Source organism: Octodon degus, unplaced genomic scaffold (genome assembly GCF_000260255.1).
Source record: "Octodon degus isolate 3935 unplaced genomic scaffold, OctDeg1.0 scaffold00187, whole genome shotgun sequence".
In the NCBI taxonomy this organism is placed as follows: domain Eukaryota; kingdom Metazoa; phylum Chordata; class Mammalia; order Rodentia; family Octodontidae; genus Octodon; species Octodon degus.
Window position 1 is genome coordinate 4,723,074 of NW_004524763.1, and position 17,375 is coordinate 4,740,448.

At 35.0% G+C, this 17,375-nt stretch overlaps 1 protein-coding gene across 1 annotated transcript in view; it reads left to right on the forward strand.

Moving 5' to 3' along the window:
* The window catches only part of Dzip3 (DAZ interacting zinc finger protein 3), an 89,616-nt gene that overhangs the window by 49,540 nt on the left and 22,701 nt on the right, over positions 1–17,375 (forward strand). Inside the window, exons 13-18 of the mRNA XM_004643976.2 lie at positions 4,145–4,221; positions 5,777–6,394; positions 9,053–9,085; positions 10,873–11,042; positions 11,719–11,763; positions 15,007–15,032. Of these exons, the coding sequence (XP_004644033.1) occupies positions 4,145–4,221; positions 5,777–6,394; positions 9,053–9,085; positions 10,873–11,042; positions 11,719–11,763; positions 15,007–15,032 (969 nt within the window). The remainder of the gene's footprint in view (positions 1–4,144; positions 4,222–5,776; positions 6,395–9,052; positions 9,086–10,872; positions 11,043–11,718; positions 11,764–15,006; positions 15,033–17,375) is intronic.

Here is a 17,375-nt window from a genome sequence, read left to right on the forward strand (position 1 = left end):
TCAATTTTTATGTTTCTTTTTCCTTTTTTCTTTTTTGCTTTATATACTTTTAGAGATTTATTCCTTTTTTTGCTGCTTTTGCTAAAGAATCTTTTCAAAAATTTCACTGATTTCTCTTAATATTTTTCATGTCTAATTCCACTAATTTCTGTTCTTTGTTACTTCCCTATTTCAACTTACTATGCTTTTAATTTGTTTTTATGAAGGTGAAAGCTCTTACTCTGATTTGAAAAATCTCTTTTTTATAGACTGATTTCCCTTGAGCTACTGTTTTAATATATTCCATACATTTTGCTATGTAGAAATACAGTTTTTAAATTAAATTTAAAATGTTGTCTTGTTTGAGGTGTGTGTGTGTGTGTGTGTGTGTGTGTACCTAGTATTACTTGGAATGCTGTTGCTGAATTGTTAAATGTTTATGAATATTTCAGCTGTCTTATCATATATTGATCCCTAATTTAATTCCTGTGATTGCACAATGTATTTTTCTGGTATTATAATTCTTTATAATTTGTTAGAGTTTGCAGTGTGATGCATAATATTTTATATTTTGTTTTTTGGTTTTTTTTTTTTTTTTTTTTTGTATTTTAGGGAAGGGTCTACGGGGTGTTCAGGGTCTCACTACTAGATCAGGCTCAGAGTGATCCTTCTGTTTACAGCCTCCGAAGAGCTGGGATTACAGGCATGTGCCACCATGCCCAGTCTCAATTGCCATCTCAGCGCGCCTCGGAGACGGGGCCTAGGCCCAGGGATCAAACCCCTGACCCCTGTGCCTGCTTGCAGGCACTTTAATCCACTGAGCTATTTGGCCGGCCTGCCAATATTTTATCTTTTGATGAGTAATCTTCTGAAAAGAATCTATATTGTACTTTTGTGTGATATTCTATATATTGCACAAAGTTAGTTGGTAATCTTGTTTCAGTGCCCTATGTCAGTACTAATTTTCTGTTTACCTTTTCTCTCAGTTACTGAGAGAGATATATTACAATCTAGCGGGCTGTATTTTGTCTATTACCTGTGTTTTACTTTTTACTTGTTGCTGGGACAAATACCAGACACTCAAATTGAGGGAAGGAAAGGTTTATTTAGCTCACAGTTACTGGAGGGGTCAGTCCATATTCTGCTGGCTCCAAGGCAAAGGACAGCACTTCATGCCGCAGAAAACAAGAGCAGAGGAGGAGCAGCAGCTGCGGCGGCCATGAAGTCTCTCTCTTCCTTCTGCGCTGACTGTGCCCCACACGGAGCTCCTCCAAAGTGGCCGGGCTGCCAAGATCATGCTCCTCTGTAGACTGGGCCTTCTCCACAGAAGCGAAGCCGGGTGGGAGGGCAGGAAACCAGGCAGGATGGTTTCCTGCCTTTCTCAATTCCTGGGCCCTGCCCACCTTCAGGGCTAGGCCCCCATGCTGAGATCTGCCAGAGCTGATTCAGCCAAGTTGACACAATGTATCAATTAACACAACCTGTTTGTATATTTTGAAACTGTTTTACTAGATGTTACAAACACTTAGGGTTATCTTTTTTTTAATGAGTTACATCTTTATGTAACATGTTCATTGTCCCTATTGATATTCCCCTGTCAAGTCTCTCTCATATTAATATAGCAACTACATTTTACATTTTTTAGCTACATTTTTTTTCCTTGCAGTTTTTTCATTGGTACATGTTTGCAGTAACAGTGATCCATTCCTCATGTGGAGTTTGTAATGTGCATGCTACATCTCAATTCTTCTTTCATCTCCTTCTGCTCTTTACCATTCCCTTTCTATCTTTTGGTTCCATTCCCATTTGCCAAAAAGTTGCCTCCCTATTTGCCATTATCTCCTTTATTTTGCTATAATTTATATTTTGTGTTTCTCGTATAAGAGAAGCCATGTGATATTTAAGCTTGTGTTATTAATTTCACTTAGCATTATTATCTCAAGGTGCACCCATTTCATACAAATGATTCAAGTTTATTTTTATTTATGGCGAAATAATACTCCATTGTATATTTTTGTTGATCATTTTCTATATTTGTCTGCTGATAAGCATATAAGCTGCTTCCAACATTTAGCTTTTAGTGAGTCATGTTATGTATCACAGTAATATGATGTCTCTAACCTCTTGGGAAGGTACTTAGAATGGAAATTGCTGGGCCAAATAAAATTCTTAGTATTTTTGTAGGCATCTCCATACTGATTTCCATAGCAGTTGTACTAATTTATATTCCCACCAACAATGTAAAAAGTTACTTTTTTTCTGCAGCCTTTCCAGGATTTGTTTATATTTGCTTTATTAATGACAGCTGTTCCTTCTGGAGTAAAATGGAATTTAGATTGTTTTAATTTGCATTTCTTTAATGATTAGACACAGTGAACATCTTTTGTAACTTTTTGACTATTTGTACTTAATAATTTCAAGATTCTCTGTGACATTAGTATAGCCACTGAAGTTTACAGTTTTATTAGCATTTGTACTATGTATTCTTTTGCCTATTTCAACTTAGTGTGTTTAAAGAGTGGTTTTCATAGATATTACATATCTTGCTTTTTCTTCTAATTTGATAATCTTTGCCTTTAAATTGAGGGCTTTATTCCATATAACTTTTCTATTAATTATGTGCTTAGATTTATGGCCTTGTTTTGGGGCTTTTTCATATATTTGTTGGTTTATTTGTAATTGTAGGCTGTCATAATACACCTACAAAGAGTGGTGTTACACATGTCCACAGGATAATTTGTGTAGAACATTTTTCAGATGTTATATAATCCAGTTATTACATATTTTCAACTTTACTAGATTTTGCCAAACATTTTTGCAGTTATTTTACCAATGTACATTTTTAACAATAGTCTAGCAAAGTTTTTTTTTTTTATTTAGAGTCTTAGCCAATACTTCATATTGTTAGAATTTACATTATTTCCAATGTTATGGATGATTGACAGTGTTATAGTGGTGTTGGAGATATGATCTGTTAATAATAACAAATAACTACAGCTAACATCAAAATTCCTGGCCTTTATTATTAAAGTTCTATATTAGTTGTCCTAGTTACTTTTTACTCATTGCTGGGACAAATACCCAAAACACAAAATGCAGGAAGGAAAGGTAGCTCACAGTTTGTGAAGGTTTTTAGTTTATACTCTGTTGGCTCCAAGGCAAACAACAGCAGTTCATGGCAGCAGAAAACAGTGAAGAGTAGAAGAGGAGCAACAGCTGCAGCGTCCATTAAGCCTCTCTTCCTTTTACTGTGAAGATCGGTGTGGAGCTCCTCTGGAGATTGGGACTTCAACAAAGCGGGACAGGGCAGCCAGCTGGAGCCTTTTTCAACTCTTTTACATATAGTTTTTGTGCTGAGTCACTCTGGGGCATCCTGTCATGCCCCTCCTAGAGTGGAACCAGTTGCGCCCCAGGGCTGGCCCAATGGCACCCCAGGGCAGAACCAATCATACCTCAGGGCAGAACCATTCACACTCCAGGGCAGGCCCTCTATAGCCCAGAACTGTGCCCAGCAGTATTTAGCCAAGTTGACACAACATATCAACCACTACACTAATTAGTAGGTTGTGTGTGTGTGTGTGTGTGTGTGTGTTGTGCAAGAGTTAATTCTAAAGCCCAGTCACAAGGTTTTCTTTCATTCATTTAATGGTAAGGTTTACCTAGTACTACTAGTCTATTTCAATAAATTTCATTACTTCTTCCTTCTGTTTTCTGTTTGGTTTTCATTGCTGTCATAACAGTTTTTTTTTATTTTTAAAAAGTATTTGGCATAGAGGAAGTTGGGTTTTCTTACAATAATTACTGCCAACAAAAAGTGTGGTAAGGAAGAAGAGTTCCAGGCTTGCTACTTTTTCAGTTTTTCTAAATAATACAAATCATTGTTTTTGTTGTTATTCTGCTACTACACAACCTCCTTGTAAATACGCTTTTCATGTAATTGTTTCTGTATGAAACCCAGCCATACTGCCTAAATGTTCATTCCAGTGAAAATGGGAATATAGGGTTATCATTATTGATGTTTTTATATTTATTCTTTGATTTTCCTTCTTTGCTTTTGAATTATTTCCTGGAAAAGAAAATAATTGATTTAGCCATGTTTATGCCACAAACCTTGACACATTTTTATATTAGTTCAACTCTAACTTAATTATTTTCCTATTTGCAGTTATAAGAAGTTGATGTCTCTGAAAATAGGTGATACTGATATAAGACCGAAGATCAGTTTAAAATTTAACACTAAAGGTATTATTTTATTTTTATATGAGTTTTATTGACAATTATTGTTTTACTTTCCTTATAAAATGCCATGCCATTAACAATCATGTTATCACCTAGTGTTTGTCATACACTAAACTTAAATTTATACCATTAAGTAACACTTGGTATAGGCTTGATCTTACAGACAAGTATGTTCATATTACTTTGGCAACCTACTGGAAAGTAATTTAGGTATGGTACATGAGTATGACTACACAGTAAAATTTGCCCGAGCAGAGCATTCCCTTTTAACAGAGCAAGCACTGAGCAACTTCATATCCCAGAAGTGAACATTTGAGGCTCGAAAACAAGTGACTAACTTAAGTGCCTGCTGTTACAAGTGTACTAGGAAATGCTGTATTCTGCACTTGGAGACGCAACAGACCTTTGTTCCTATGGAAGAATAGTTTGCTGACATCCTTGCTGGGAAGAATGGGTATGCCCTATGCCAGCCAGCTCTGTATTTGGTGAGCTAAAGAGAGCCCCTGAAGTCTTTAGTTTTTAATTCTTTTCACCTCTATAATGTATTTCCAGCGTATTAAGCAAAAATATCAATTGAAAAATCTCTAAAACACAAGATCATAAAGGGTAAAATAGTAAAACTTGCATGTTAAACATATTTTGATATCCATACAAATACAAAAACCATTAGATAAAAAATCCCTACTACTATCTAATTCTCCTCCTACTTCCCTCTTCTGGAAGTACTTTGGTATTGGGAAAAATACAAAATAGTTTAATTTCATGCCTTGTTCCATTTAATTGATAAAATACCTATTTAGTTATTAAGTTTATTAGAGACGTAAGAAAGAGGTTTATTAAATCAATGCTTCTCAAACTCTGACTATATATTGAATCATCTGGCTATTTTGTTAACATATAGGTGCCAATTTGGTAAGTGTGGAGTGGGGCCTGATATTTCTAACAGTTCCAAAAGGGGTGCTGATACTGTTAGTCTACGGACCACAATTTGAGTAGTAAGGTATTAGACTACTTTGTTTTTTGACATAAAGTAGCCACTAGGCATATGTGGCCATTTAAATTGAAATTAATTTAAATGAAGTAAGATTTAACATACAGATCATCAGCCAGACAACCAACATTTCCAATATATAGTCAGCAGCATCACAGAAAGTTCTGTTTCCTAGTACTGATTAAGATAAAATATGATTTAAGTAAATTATAACTAAACATTGGCAGTTAACCATTCTTGACAGGGGTAAGACTTCTCTTAGACTTTGATGCCATTTGATTGCCAAAGCTCAACTACTTGAACATAACCTTGAATGGATGAAAAATTTCTGATGGAAAGTAGTCTCTGTGGTACTTTGCTTGGGAATATACTGTTTGGGTTTAGGTGTTCTGGCATCTAAGCAGAAATCAGCAGGCTCACTGAGCACTAGGAGTGGCAAAGCACTGAACTGTACTTCATTGTCTGGAGAAATTCCTATCCTACAGGATCTTAGAATGTAATGAAAGAGTCCGCATAGATAAAGAGCATTAATGTGGAATATCTTGACTTGTCAAAATTCATTTTCAGATGAAATGCGTATCTTCAAACTTGATTATAATTATTTCTATCATCTGCTTCATATAATTATTATTTCTGGTACTGATATTGTCCGGCAAATATTTGATGAGGCTATGCCACCCCCTCTTTTGAAAAAAGAGCTGCTCATCCACAAGAATGTGCTGGAATCCTACTACAACCATCTTTGGACCAATCACCCTTTGGGTGGATCATGGCATCTGCTTTATCCCCCAAACAAGGAATTACCACAGTCTAAACAATTTGACTTATGCCTCCTGTTAGCTCTCATAAAACATTTGAATGTATTCCCTGCACCCAAAAAAGGCTGGAATATAGAACCACCATCTTCTGACCTCTCTAAGTCTGCAGACATTCTGAGACTGTGCAAGTACAGGGATATCCTCCTTAGTGAGATTTTGATGAATGGTCTCACAGAGTTACAATTCAATTCAATTTGGAAAAAAGTTTCAGATATTCTTCTGCGTCTTGGGATGAAGCAAGAAGATATTGACAAAGTGAAGGAGAATCCCATTGAGAATATTTCCCTTGATTACCATCAGCTATCCATCTACCTAGGCATACCAGTACCAGAAATCATCCAAAGGATGCTGTCCTGCTACCAACAAGGTATGAAATAGTTCTTTACTTCAGCCAGTAAACCTTTATTGAGTATTTGTTCTGTGCCTGTGCCATGCACAAAAAAAGTTGACAGTAAATTCAGTGAACTCCCTTTCTTGGGATGAGGATAGACTTATCAAGAAGGTAAATGGAAATTATGGTGTTAGAGATGTTTTTGGAACACTTTGAAAATCAGAGATTAAAAGAATCTGAAAATGCTTTTTGGAAAATACAGTATTTAAGAAATTCTTATTGAAATATAGAGGTTAGCCAAGTAAAGAAGATGAAGAAAGATGCTTCAGAAAGAATCAATAACAGAGGGGCTGGGGAGATGGCTCAGTAGAATAAGCACTTGCCTGGCAAGTGCAAGGGCCTGAGGTCAATCCCTGGTTCTGAAAGAAAGAGAGAGAGGGAAAGGGAGAGAGGAGAGAGGAGAGAGGAAAGAGGAGAGGAAAGAGGAGAGAAAAGAGAGGAGAGAGGAAAGAGGAAAGAGGAGAGAGAAGAGAATAACCTATAAAAACAAAAATATAGTATGGTTCAGGGAACTAAAAATTTAGGCATCAATGAGACTAAGAGTTCATAGATAAAATAAATTCATTAGGATTTTTTTTATCCTATTGAGAAATTTGTATTTTTGCCATTGAATTGTTAAATATTTTAAATAGAAGAGTTTTATCCACTTCTCCAATAGTAAGGATGCCTGAAACCATGAAATATAGGTTATTTGTGTGTTTAAGAATGCCTTTGTAAATACAATAGGTGTGTGTTTCTTTTTCTTTTAGCAAGTTTTGATGTTTACTTGGCTTTGTTGTTCTTTGTGTGGCTGGTTGGGTTTTATGAGACAGCTTCTTATATGTAGTCCAGGCTCACCTGGAACCTTTCAGGGTCCTTCCCACTCAGCTTGTACAGTGCTAGGATTACAGGTGTACCATACTGCTCCTTGCTAGCATTGATGTTTAATTTAAAACTGTACCAACTAGTTTGTTTATAGGTGAATAAAATACCAGATAGCACACATCAAAGCATCTGAGTTCACCAGTGGCCATTCCCAGATGTGTCTAGTGATCCATAACAGACTTCAGATTTCTGTAGAATATCAGGATCACTTTCAGTTCTCTTGAGAAGTAGACTTCAAGGCCTGTCAGAATCACTGAAACTCTTGTTCTACTCTAGGTGACTATTTTTGGTCCTGAGTTAACAATGATGCTATTTAAAATAGTAAAACTTTCCCAAGTTTCTAGTCATTATCAAACAAGTATGGGGTTTCATAAGAGATTGCCTTGGCTCATTCCCCATTGTTTTAACCAATGTTCTGGGCTACTTTTGTTTTCTTGCTTAATCTTTGAGAGCTGTTTTTAAGTATCAAAAAAAAAATGCCAAGATTGATAATATGAAAAATTTAGGCAAGAAGCCTTAACTCATAAATTGATTTACTATTTTTAAAATATATTTATGCTATTGAGTTTAAATAATAAAAATTTATGAGTGCAAGGTGTTATTTGAGAAAGGGATTTGAACACATATTCAGGCATTCTAAACAGTTTTCATTTGTATAGCGGGAGAGCTTATTTGTTGAAGTAATAATAGAGACAGTATTTTTATCTCTTCAGTTATTAAAAGTACAATTTTTATAAATATTTCGGATTATTTGATTAATACCCATTATCCACACTAAATAGCCATAAAGATTGCCTTTTATTTTTTATCATTCAGTCTCTAGAGCCCAACACAGTATATCATAGATACCTCATAAATATTAATGGACAAGGAAATATGCTTTGTAATTGACATTATTTCTTCATGGATTTAGACTGATAAGTAAGAATTCACTGCTTGGTTTAATGTGCTTTATGTTCTGGGCTTTATCTATTATAAAATATTAAAATTTTTTCATTACTAGGAATTAAACCCAGGAGTAATGTTCCCTGAGCTACATCTGGAACCATTTTACTTCATTTATTTTATATATTCATTTTTTGAGGCAAGTTCTCACAAAATTTCTCAAGTGTTCTCATGTCTCAACCATTGCTGGGATTACAGGCATGAGTCACCATGCCTGCCGTAAACTATTAAACTTCCATCTACTGTCTTTTATCATGGGCTTTTGTCTTACTTTTTTTGTTGCTGAAATAAAATGTCCATACCCAAAGTTAAAGGAGGAAAGGTTTATTTTGGCTCACAGTTTGTAGAGGTTTCAGTTCATAGTTGGCAAGCTCCAAACCATGGTGGCATGGCAGATAGGCATTGCAAAGGAGAAACAGTTGAGACAAGCAGAAGGTAACAAGCAGTTATTAAGCCACAAAGCTGCTTCTGTTTGCCCTTTTTATATTATGTCTAGGCTACACAGCTTAGGGTAAGTGCCAAGCCAATCAGCTGTCTTTAGTAATCACACACCTTTGATTCTAGTACCACACACTCAATCCATCCATCTCTGAAAAGCACCCCTCATTACTTCATGAGGCTTTGGCAGAACATCTAGACATAGCCATAACAGCTTGTACTCTTTATAATTGAAAGATTGCACCTTATCTGAACTACACTGGTAAGCAAAATTGTTATGTTTATAATTAATTATAAAACACATTGGTATTTTGTAAATTATTTTCTTATTTGTTTATTGATTGAATTTGTAATTGTACATCTAAAGTTTTTTCTTGTATACCGTAGGAATTGCTCTACAGTCAATAACAGGCAGTCAACGTAAGTACCTTTAAAAGCAAAATGTTTAAGCCATTTTGTAACTTGGTATACCTAAGGGATATCTACTGAGATCTATGCTTGGTCAGATAAGCTATATAATAAATTATGTCTATTTTTTAAAAGCTCGGAAAATCATGTCAAATTACTGCTGGTGTGAATTTGCTATGAGCCTACTTTGCCTTGGTCATTTAGCTCTTACTGATCTTTATGTTTCAGATTTATATCCCAAGATAATACTAGTTACAGTGATAATGCACGCAGTGTCAAAACTTAAAAACTTAAGGGCCTGCCAAATAGCTCGGCAGATGAAAGCACCTGAAAGCAGGTGCAAGGGCTGGGGATTCGATACCCAGGCCTGCTGTGCCAGCCCTTCCCCAGGGCACTTTGAGATGGTGATTGAGACTGGGCATGGTGGCACGCCCATGTAATCCCAGTGCTTGGGAGGCTGTAAACAGGAGGATCACTACAAGTCTGATCTAATAGTGAGACCCTGAGTACCCTGTAGAACCTCCCCCACCAAAAAAAACTTTAAAACTTTGTACTATTTAGATTCTGTCTGAGTGCTAGAGTGTCTAATATCTACAGTCTACTTAAGATAACGATAAGATAACATAGTATGTAGTACATATATGACCCAGATTTACCTATGGATGATGATCTAGCTTTTTACTGATAGCGCACTTCAGCAGGTAGATGTGCCTGCCTGCTTCCTTTACCTGTTCATGTGTGCCGTTTAGCATGTAAAACTTTATCTGGCTAACAGTCTGTTGTTTGTAGCTATACATTTTTGCTAAGTGTGTGTTGCTGTTGTTTTAAAATTTCCAATGATTGATTGGTCTGGGTTCTTATTATATTTCCCAGGCTAGCCTTAAACTCAAATTGAGAGATTCTCTTATCTCAGCCTTCCTAGTAGCTGGGACTGCTGATATTTACCACCAAATCTGGATCTTAAATTTCCATTCATGTGTGTTTTTAAAAAGTAATTTACATTTTACAGTTAAAATTATTCTTAAGGAAACAACACCATGAATTTGTTTGGAGTTAAATGTTGGACCATCCATGATGACATTTTTGAGAGTCTCTGGGGCATTCTCAAGGAGTATAACATCCAAAAAGTCATAATTGAGGACCATTAAGATAGCTCAGTGGACTAAAACACCTGCTTAGGCAGGCTTAGGCAAGCACAAGGACTGGTTCTATCCCTGGCACCACATGCTGTGCCAGCTTTACCCATAGGATGGGCTGAGCAAGCCACAGGGTCTGGGTGTAGTGGCACATGCCTATAATCTCAGCACTGGGAAGACTGAAAACAAGAGGATCAGTATGAGTCCAAGCTGCATAGTGAGACCCTGTAGCAACCAAATACATTTTTAAGAAAAAGTCATAATTGAGAGGTGGTGACTTTCTTAAGAAAAAAAGTTAATTTTGGCTTTTTCTGATCATTGTTTCAGATTGATGTCCTAAAATAATACTAATTACATGGTTAATGTCAATTCTCAAAAGTTTAGTATTTAGAATTTAAGTTCTAGAGTAAATAGCTAATACCAAAATTCTACTTAAGGTACCAGTAAGGTAACATAGTATTCTGGTTCGTGTTAATTGGTTTCACAACACTATATTTGTCTATTATTTGGTCTTTGATAATTAGTCATTGCATTTTTATCTAATAATTGAAAAGAATAAAATGCTGTATATATAATGTATATATATGCAAACATTTTTATAATTATGGTAAGAGTCTGAAATTTTTGTATCCAGATTTTGAGCTTTTTGTCTTTAATGTTTAGGTATTGAAATAGAAGAGTTACAGAAAGAGGAAGAAGACCTGAGTCCACCCCTTATGGAATACAATATAAATGTGAAATCAACCTCTGAAGTACACTTAGCAGAAATGAATAAAGATGGAGCCTCCATACCCAGTGAATCTTCAACAGAATCTATCAAAGATCTCCAAGAAGTATAAACTTTCGTTAATATGTGCATTTCAAGAGCTTATTCTGGGCCTTTAGTTGTTGCACATATGCTGTATTAAAGCATCTCAGGTGGTCTTAAGTATTTCTTCTAGAGTTCCCCCAGAATTTGAATTGGAATGGTTTGGCCTTTACCGTTTTCTTCCATAGTCTTTCTTTCCCTAACCATTTCTTTTGCTAACATGTATTGAACACTTGTGAACCAAGTGCTTTGCTGAGACTACTTCTTCATTCTAACAGAAGTAGATGTGGGAGGGTAGTAGAAAGAAAATATACTAAGTAGTAGAGAAGTAAGAAAGAGAAAACTGGGACATTTCAATGCCACTTACATAGAGGTAGAATTTAAATCACTTAGTATGCAAGCTCCCGTAAGTGGCAATAGTCACTATAAAGTCATTCATATGTTCTTGGGCCTAATCTTTCATTGGCCATGAAAATGTCATTCTTTCAAAACTTGGAAAGAAAATCTGTGTCTGATTTTTTAGAGGCAGAAAACTAAGAATAAAATAAGAATAAAAATTTTCCATAAAATCTAGAAAAAATAGGATCTATGGTTTGAGAAGACAAAAGATATCAGTGGTTAGAAAAAACATTTTGCCAAGCAATTCATAATATAGCTTGAATTACATATTAATAATAAATGACTTATTTCTTATCTACTAGGCAAAAAGTAAACCAAAGAAAAAGAAAAAAATTAAGAATAAAAAGGTAAGTAATGCAATATATTAACAGTAATATATCAAAATATGTAATATATTATGTATTAATAATAATATATTGTGTTATATATTATATTAATATTTATTAGCATAAATATTATGTTTATGTTAATGTTAGTCATTTGGAAGAGTATATAAATGTTGTTTCCTCATACTTGGGAAGTTTTCTGCTATTACTTCTGCCCATATTTTTTTAATATCATTTGTATTGATTCCTTTCTCATTGATGCCTATTAGTCTCATATTGTTCATCTTTGCATCGTCTTGTAGGTGATGGATTATTTTTTCCTGCATTCTAGTTGCTTTTAAGTGATCCTTTCTTACCTTTTCTCTAGGTGCACCAGTGTCTTCAAGATCTGAAACTCTGTTTTCACTCTCACGTAAATGGCTTTGCACGCTTGTGATTGAGATTTTAAATTCCTCCATATCTCTTTGACTCTGCTTCATGCGTTCTGTTTCTTTCCTGTATTGCTCATTCAAGGAATCCGTCATTTTTCCAATCACCTCTATTTTTTTTATCTATGTCTTCTTTAGAAGCAGTTATTAATTCTTTAATGCAAAGTTTTTGTCAGATCAGGTTTCCTTCATGTTTATGCAGTTGATTCTTTACTTCAGAAGCTATTAATTCAGAGATTTCCTTTTTATTTCTGATCTGAGTTCCTCTATACCTTTCTGCAGTTGTTTCTTTATTTCAGATGCTATTGATTCATTGATTTCAGCTGTATGATTCCCAATTTGTTCTGTGTTACTGTCCTCTGCACTTGTTATGGGTGGGCTTGGGGTCTGAGATTGTACTTTGCTCCTTCTCATCGTCATTTTGTATAGCACTGTCCTCTGACCTTTGTTGTAGAGCTTTGTAGCAGTTCTAACTTTAGCACCTACTGAAATTCGGGTGCAGATCTACAAAGTTTGAATTTATCCAACTGTGCCTGGCTTGGTTCTGGCTACTGTGCTCAGCTCCTTCCAGCTGCAGCTCTTGGGAGTGAACCTGTTGTGCCCCTCTGACATGATGTTCTACTCCTGGACTAGCTGTGTTGTTCTATCCCCTACTTTCTCTGCAGGGACTGCAACTACATAGTTTCACCCCAGGCCTGCATGCTAGGCCTGAGCTGGGTCTAAAGGGGGAAGGGGCCTTAGGGGAGAGGAGAAACTCTCCCACACACTAGCCTGGCATTGGCTTTGGCTGGATCTGGGGTCCTGAGAACATGGCAGAAGTTCTTACTCACTGGGTGGGGGTGGGTGTCTCAAGAGCATGGCAAAGTGTCTCACTCACACAGCCTGCCTGGGTTTGGACCAGAGAGGTCCCGCAGGTGCAGGGTAGCCGTTATTTTGTATTTTAGAGAAGGGGCTACAGGGTGTTCAGGGTCTCACTGCTAGATTGCACTCATAGTGATTCTCCTGTTTACAGCCTCCCAAGAGCTGGGATTACTGGCACACGTCAACCACACCCAGTCTCAATTGCCATCTCAGTATGCCCCAGGGGTGTGGCCGGCATGGCATACTCAGGGATTGAATCCCTGGCCCCTGTGCCTGCTTACATATGCATTAATCTGTTTTTTCCAATTATGATCTTAACACTTTTTTTTGAAAATGTAAGTTCTTTATATATCAGTACAATTTTTCTTTACATGAGAATTTCTAAAACTTTCTAGTTAGTGGAGAAATAAGTGAGAATTATTCATACTCTGTCCAAAGCTTACCAGTAGGTACCAAATTAACCCAATATCCACCTTTATTATCTGAATCAGTGATTTGAGAGTTACATGCTATGACTCAGTAGTAGATTCTGAACACTCTGTAGACCCTTCTGTAAAATACAAAATTAATTAATAATAATAATAATTGGAAATAAATTTTTAAAATTCCTAAATTTTATGTTCACTAAAGTTAAACTATAGAAGCAACATACCAAATGCACAAATGCCATTTTAAAAAAGGAGATAAAGGGATAAATGGGAATTAAAAAATACAGTCATAGTTCATCACATGCAGTATTAGTATCTTATGGATTTCCTATTTCAGTTTTCTGCTTATAATTAATATATGTAAGTTTATCAATACTTGATGGAAAATACCTGTTCCATGTTATGCCTAAGATGTTTGATATTTAGACAGATAGGTTAAGCTCAACTGCCTATGTTGTAGGATAATACTAATAAACTTCTCTTTTGGAGGGTTAACAACCTAAGTTTGCAGACCAAAAATTAGAGAAAAAGAAGGGCTACAAGGACAGCCAACATTTTGGCTCTAGCCTTTCAAGGTCAGTGAAGACTCAGGACATAGGAGAACCTTTACTGTAACAACATGTAACTCAGTTGTGTCCCAAATTTTCTGATCAAGGAGATTATGAGACCACAGAGCAAAGTGATCAATGGTGTAGACTATGTCTAAGGAGAGTCACATGGAGAGCAAACTTTAAGGCTTTCACAGAGAGCAAATTGGTCAAGCAATGGCCGTGACTCATCCACATGGCTGACATTGACAAAGGATCTACAAACTGTGGTGCAGGGTCTTAGGATAAATCCTGAGGGGATTTGACTGACCTCATCAGATAGAAAAGTTACATTTCTTGTTAAATAGTTCTTGCTTTATCTTGGTCTTAACCATTCAGCAAAAATGTATAAAAACAAAGTATAAAAAGTAAAGCCATATTAATACGCTGAGCTGTGAAAGGCTCAGGTCAACCACTTCTGACATTGCCAGTCTTAGGGAAAACCCACTACTATTATGGACTACTGGTCTATATTGAAATATTTTGCTGAATTCATGCACCTCCAATATTTAAATGATAATGGAATGCCCTTCTCTGACAAAACTAACCAAAAATGAGGGATACAAATGAACAACCATTTTGCATCTGTATATTCAAAATAGGATAGATATGCAGCTGCATGCTCTTAATGAGTAGAGAGATTTGTTCTAATAATGTTTGTGGACAGGATATCACATTTGCATCTTGTACAATGAATAACTACTAAGACAACAATACACAGTGTATTAATTATTGAAACTGCTAGTAATCAGCTTTGAAACTCTCATTTCTATTTGTTTCTCAATAAAATTGTTTAACAAAATAATATATGTAAGTAAATAGACATATACTATTATGGTATGAAATATATTTCTTTGTTTGTGATAAAAATGTTTTAGAAACACTGACCTGAAAATACAGATATACCGCTATGCTGTGTTGATACAGTTAACATAGTTAATTCTTGATGCTGTTTTTCAGAGTATGGACTCAAAAGGACAAAAAGTGTAAGTATTAGTTTAATTGTTAAGGGTTTCTTAAATATTTTTGAAGTATGCTTTTCAATAATACAGTTTTCTTTGGAGAAGTATTCTTACTAAGAAAAGATAGTAAGTCTTTGTCTTAGTTATTTGCTGCAATTTTATAGAGCGTTACAAAAAGTTAAATTTTTTCTTCAGAAAGAAGAGTTTCTTACTACTTTTTCTATGCATATATTCAAATTATCTACTGCTCAATGCTTCCTTTCAGGACTAAGTTGAGTTCCTTTATATTCTACATTATGTTAGCCCAATCTAGATACTTAACTTTAAAGTATAATTCACTGTTATTTTCCAGTAACTACTTTTACAAAAGAGGTTAGACTTTTTAAAATCTCACTTCTTGACAGTGAAAGTTGAATATTTAATAGAAATGTTTTAATGTCAAAGATTACTGTGAGACATATTATCCAGCCATATGACTGATGATGGCATATTAAACAGTGAAAACAAGAGACAGTCTAGTGAAGGTGTCCTTCCCACAAAAAGTTAGTAACTGAGTGTTAGTAACTTTAGAGAATTCTAAGATTATAAATTAGGCTATATTTAAATTGACAGCAAGAATATATAGATTTTTTTAACTTGAAAACTTCCATTAGTGGTAGATCATACATAAAATACTTCATCATTCAAAATGTGTTTTCACTTTTTTTGGCAAAAGCTTCAGTCATTGGAACAGTCCTTTTTCTCCCATTAGATTGTATATACTAGCCATAAAATAGTAATTCTTGAGGAGTTATTCATTGTTTTGATCCCTTTGCTTACATTATGCATCCTAATTTGGAGGATGATGAAATCAGCTAGGAAGCCTTGTTTTTAAATGAGAATTTTCAAATACATGCAACATTAAAGAGAATAATATATACATATACATATATATATACATATATATATACATATATATATAATGGTATATAGACCTATCATCTGAATTTAATAATTAACACTGCATTGCACATTTGTTTTTATATTTCTCTGATATTTTGTTCTTTAAGTATTTTCAACTCCAAACTTATTTGTAATTTTACCTTTTCATACTGCAGTTCACATCTCTTTTTGTTTGTTTGTTTTTTGTTTTTTGGGTTTTTTTTATTACGGATCTTTTAATTTTGAAGCTTACTCACTTTTGACATTAGTTGTACCCAATACAACACTTCCTTGTGGTGGTGTATAGCCGTAACAACTCACTGCTCTGTCAAAAATGGGACACCATATACTGTTATCACAAAGAGTACACGAAGTACTCCGTGTTTTGTTATGAATTTGACTTTGTGTTACATGCATTGCTTCAAATAGAGATCAAAGCATGTGTATTGGGGAGGTTAAAGGACCCAAGGCTTAGCCTAAATGTTCAGTTAATCTGGTATATTCTGTGTCTTTTCAATGCATTTTGTCTTCAGTTACTTTTGAGATGAAGACGATGTCGTCTGTTTCCAACACATCTCTTAAAATGCAAACATTTTCATATATTATCCCATTGTTATTATTATAAAATAAGAATAATTTGGGGAACTTTTTTTTAGGGGAGAACTTTTAAAAGTACAGCTTTATCTGTACTTTTACATTTGTATAATGATGCTTGAAAACATTTCCTTTGTTTGTTTGTTGGTTTTGGTACTGGGGATCAAAGTCAGGACCTTGCACCTGCCAACCAGGTGCTTATGCCATTGAGCTATATCCTCAGCCCTAAATTTACTTTTATTAAATCTCTTTAGGTAATTTGAAGACATAATTGGGGCTGCGAACCAGTGGTCTATGCAAGCAGTTGATTTCATTGAACTTTACAAATTGCTTAGTTAATTCTACAATGTCTGAATGAGACTTCATGATTATTTGTGGTTTTATGAAATGTTCCACAAATATTAGCTGTTAGTGTTTTAGATGTCAGTGTTCTAAAGAGTAAGTGCATCCTTTTATCAGTAAAATAAAGTTATTTATATCATACTGTATGTAAAAATACTGTTTCTTGTTACCATTCAGTGAGATTAGAAATTTATATTTACTATATCATAGGCCAACTAAAAGGGTGTTAGCATGCTTTTAAATTTTAGACATAAGTACAAAAATTATTAAATTGCCATTTTATGTGCAATAGTTTTAGTGGTGTCCAGTTAGTGAAATCTATGTTGTCACTGTGTTTAAGTGTTACAAAATAAATCTTCATTTTGCAATCTGCTTTGTATTGCTATGTACAACACTATTTAAATTTATATTAGACCAGTGCATTAATTCTACTTAAATGTACTTGGCAAAAATAATGGAATAGAGAGAGAGAGAGAGAGAGAGAGAGAGAGAGAGAGAGAGAGAGAGAGA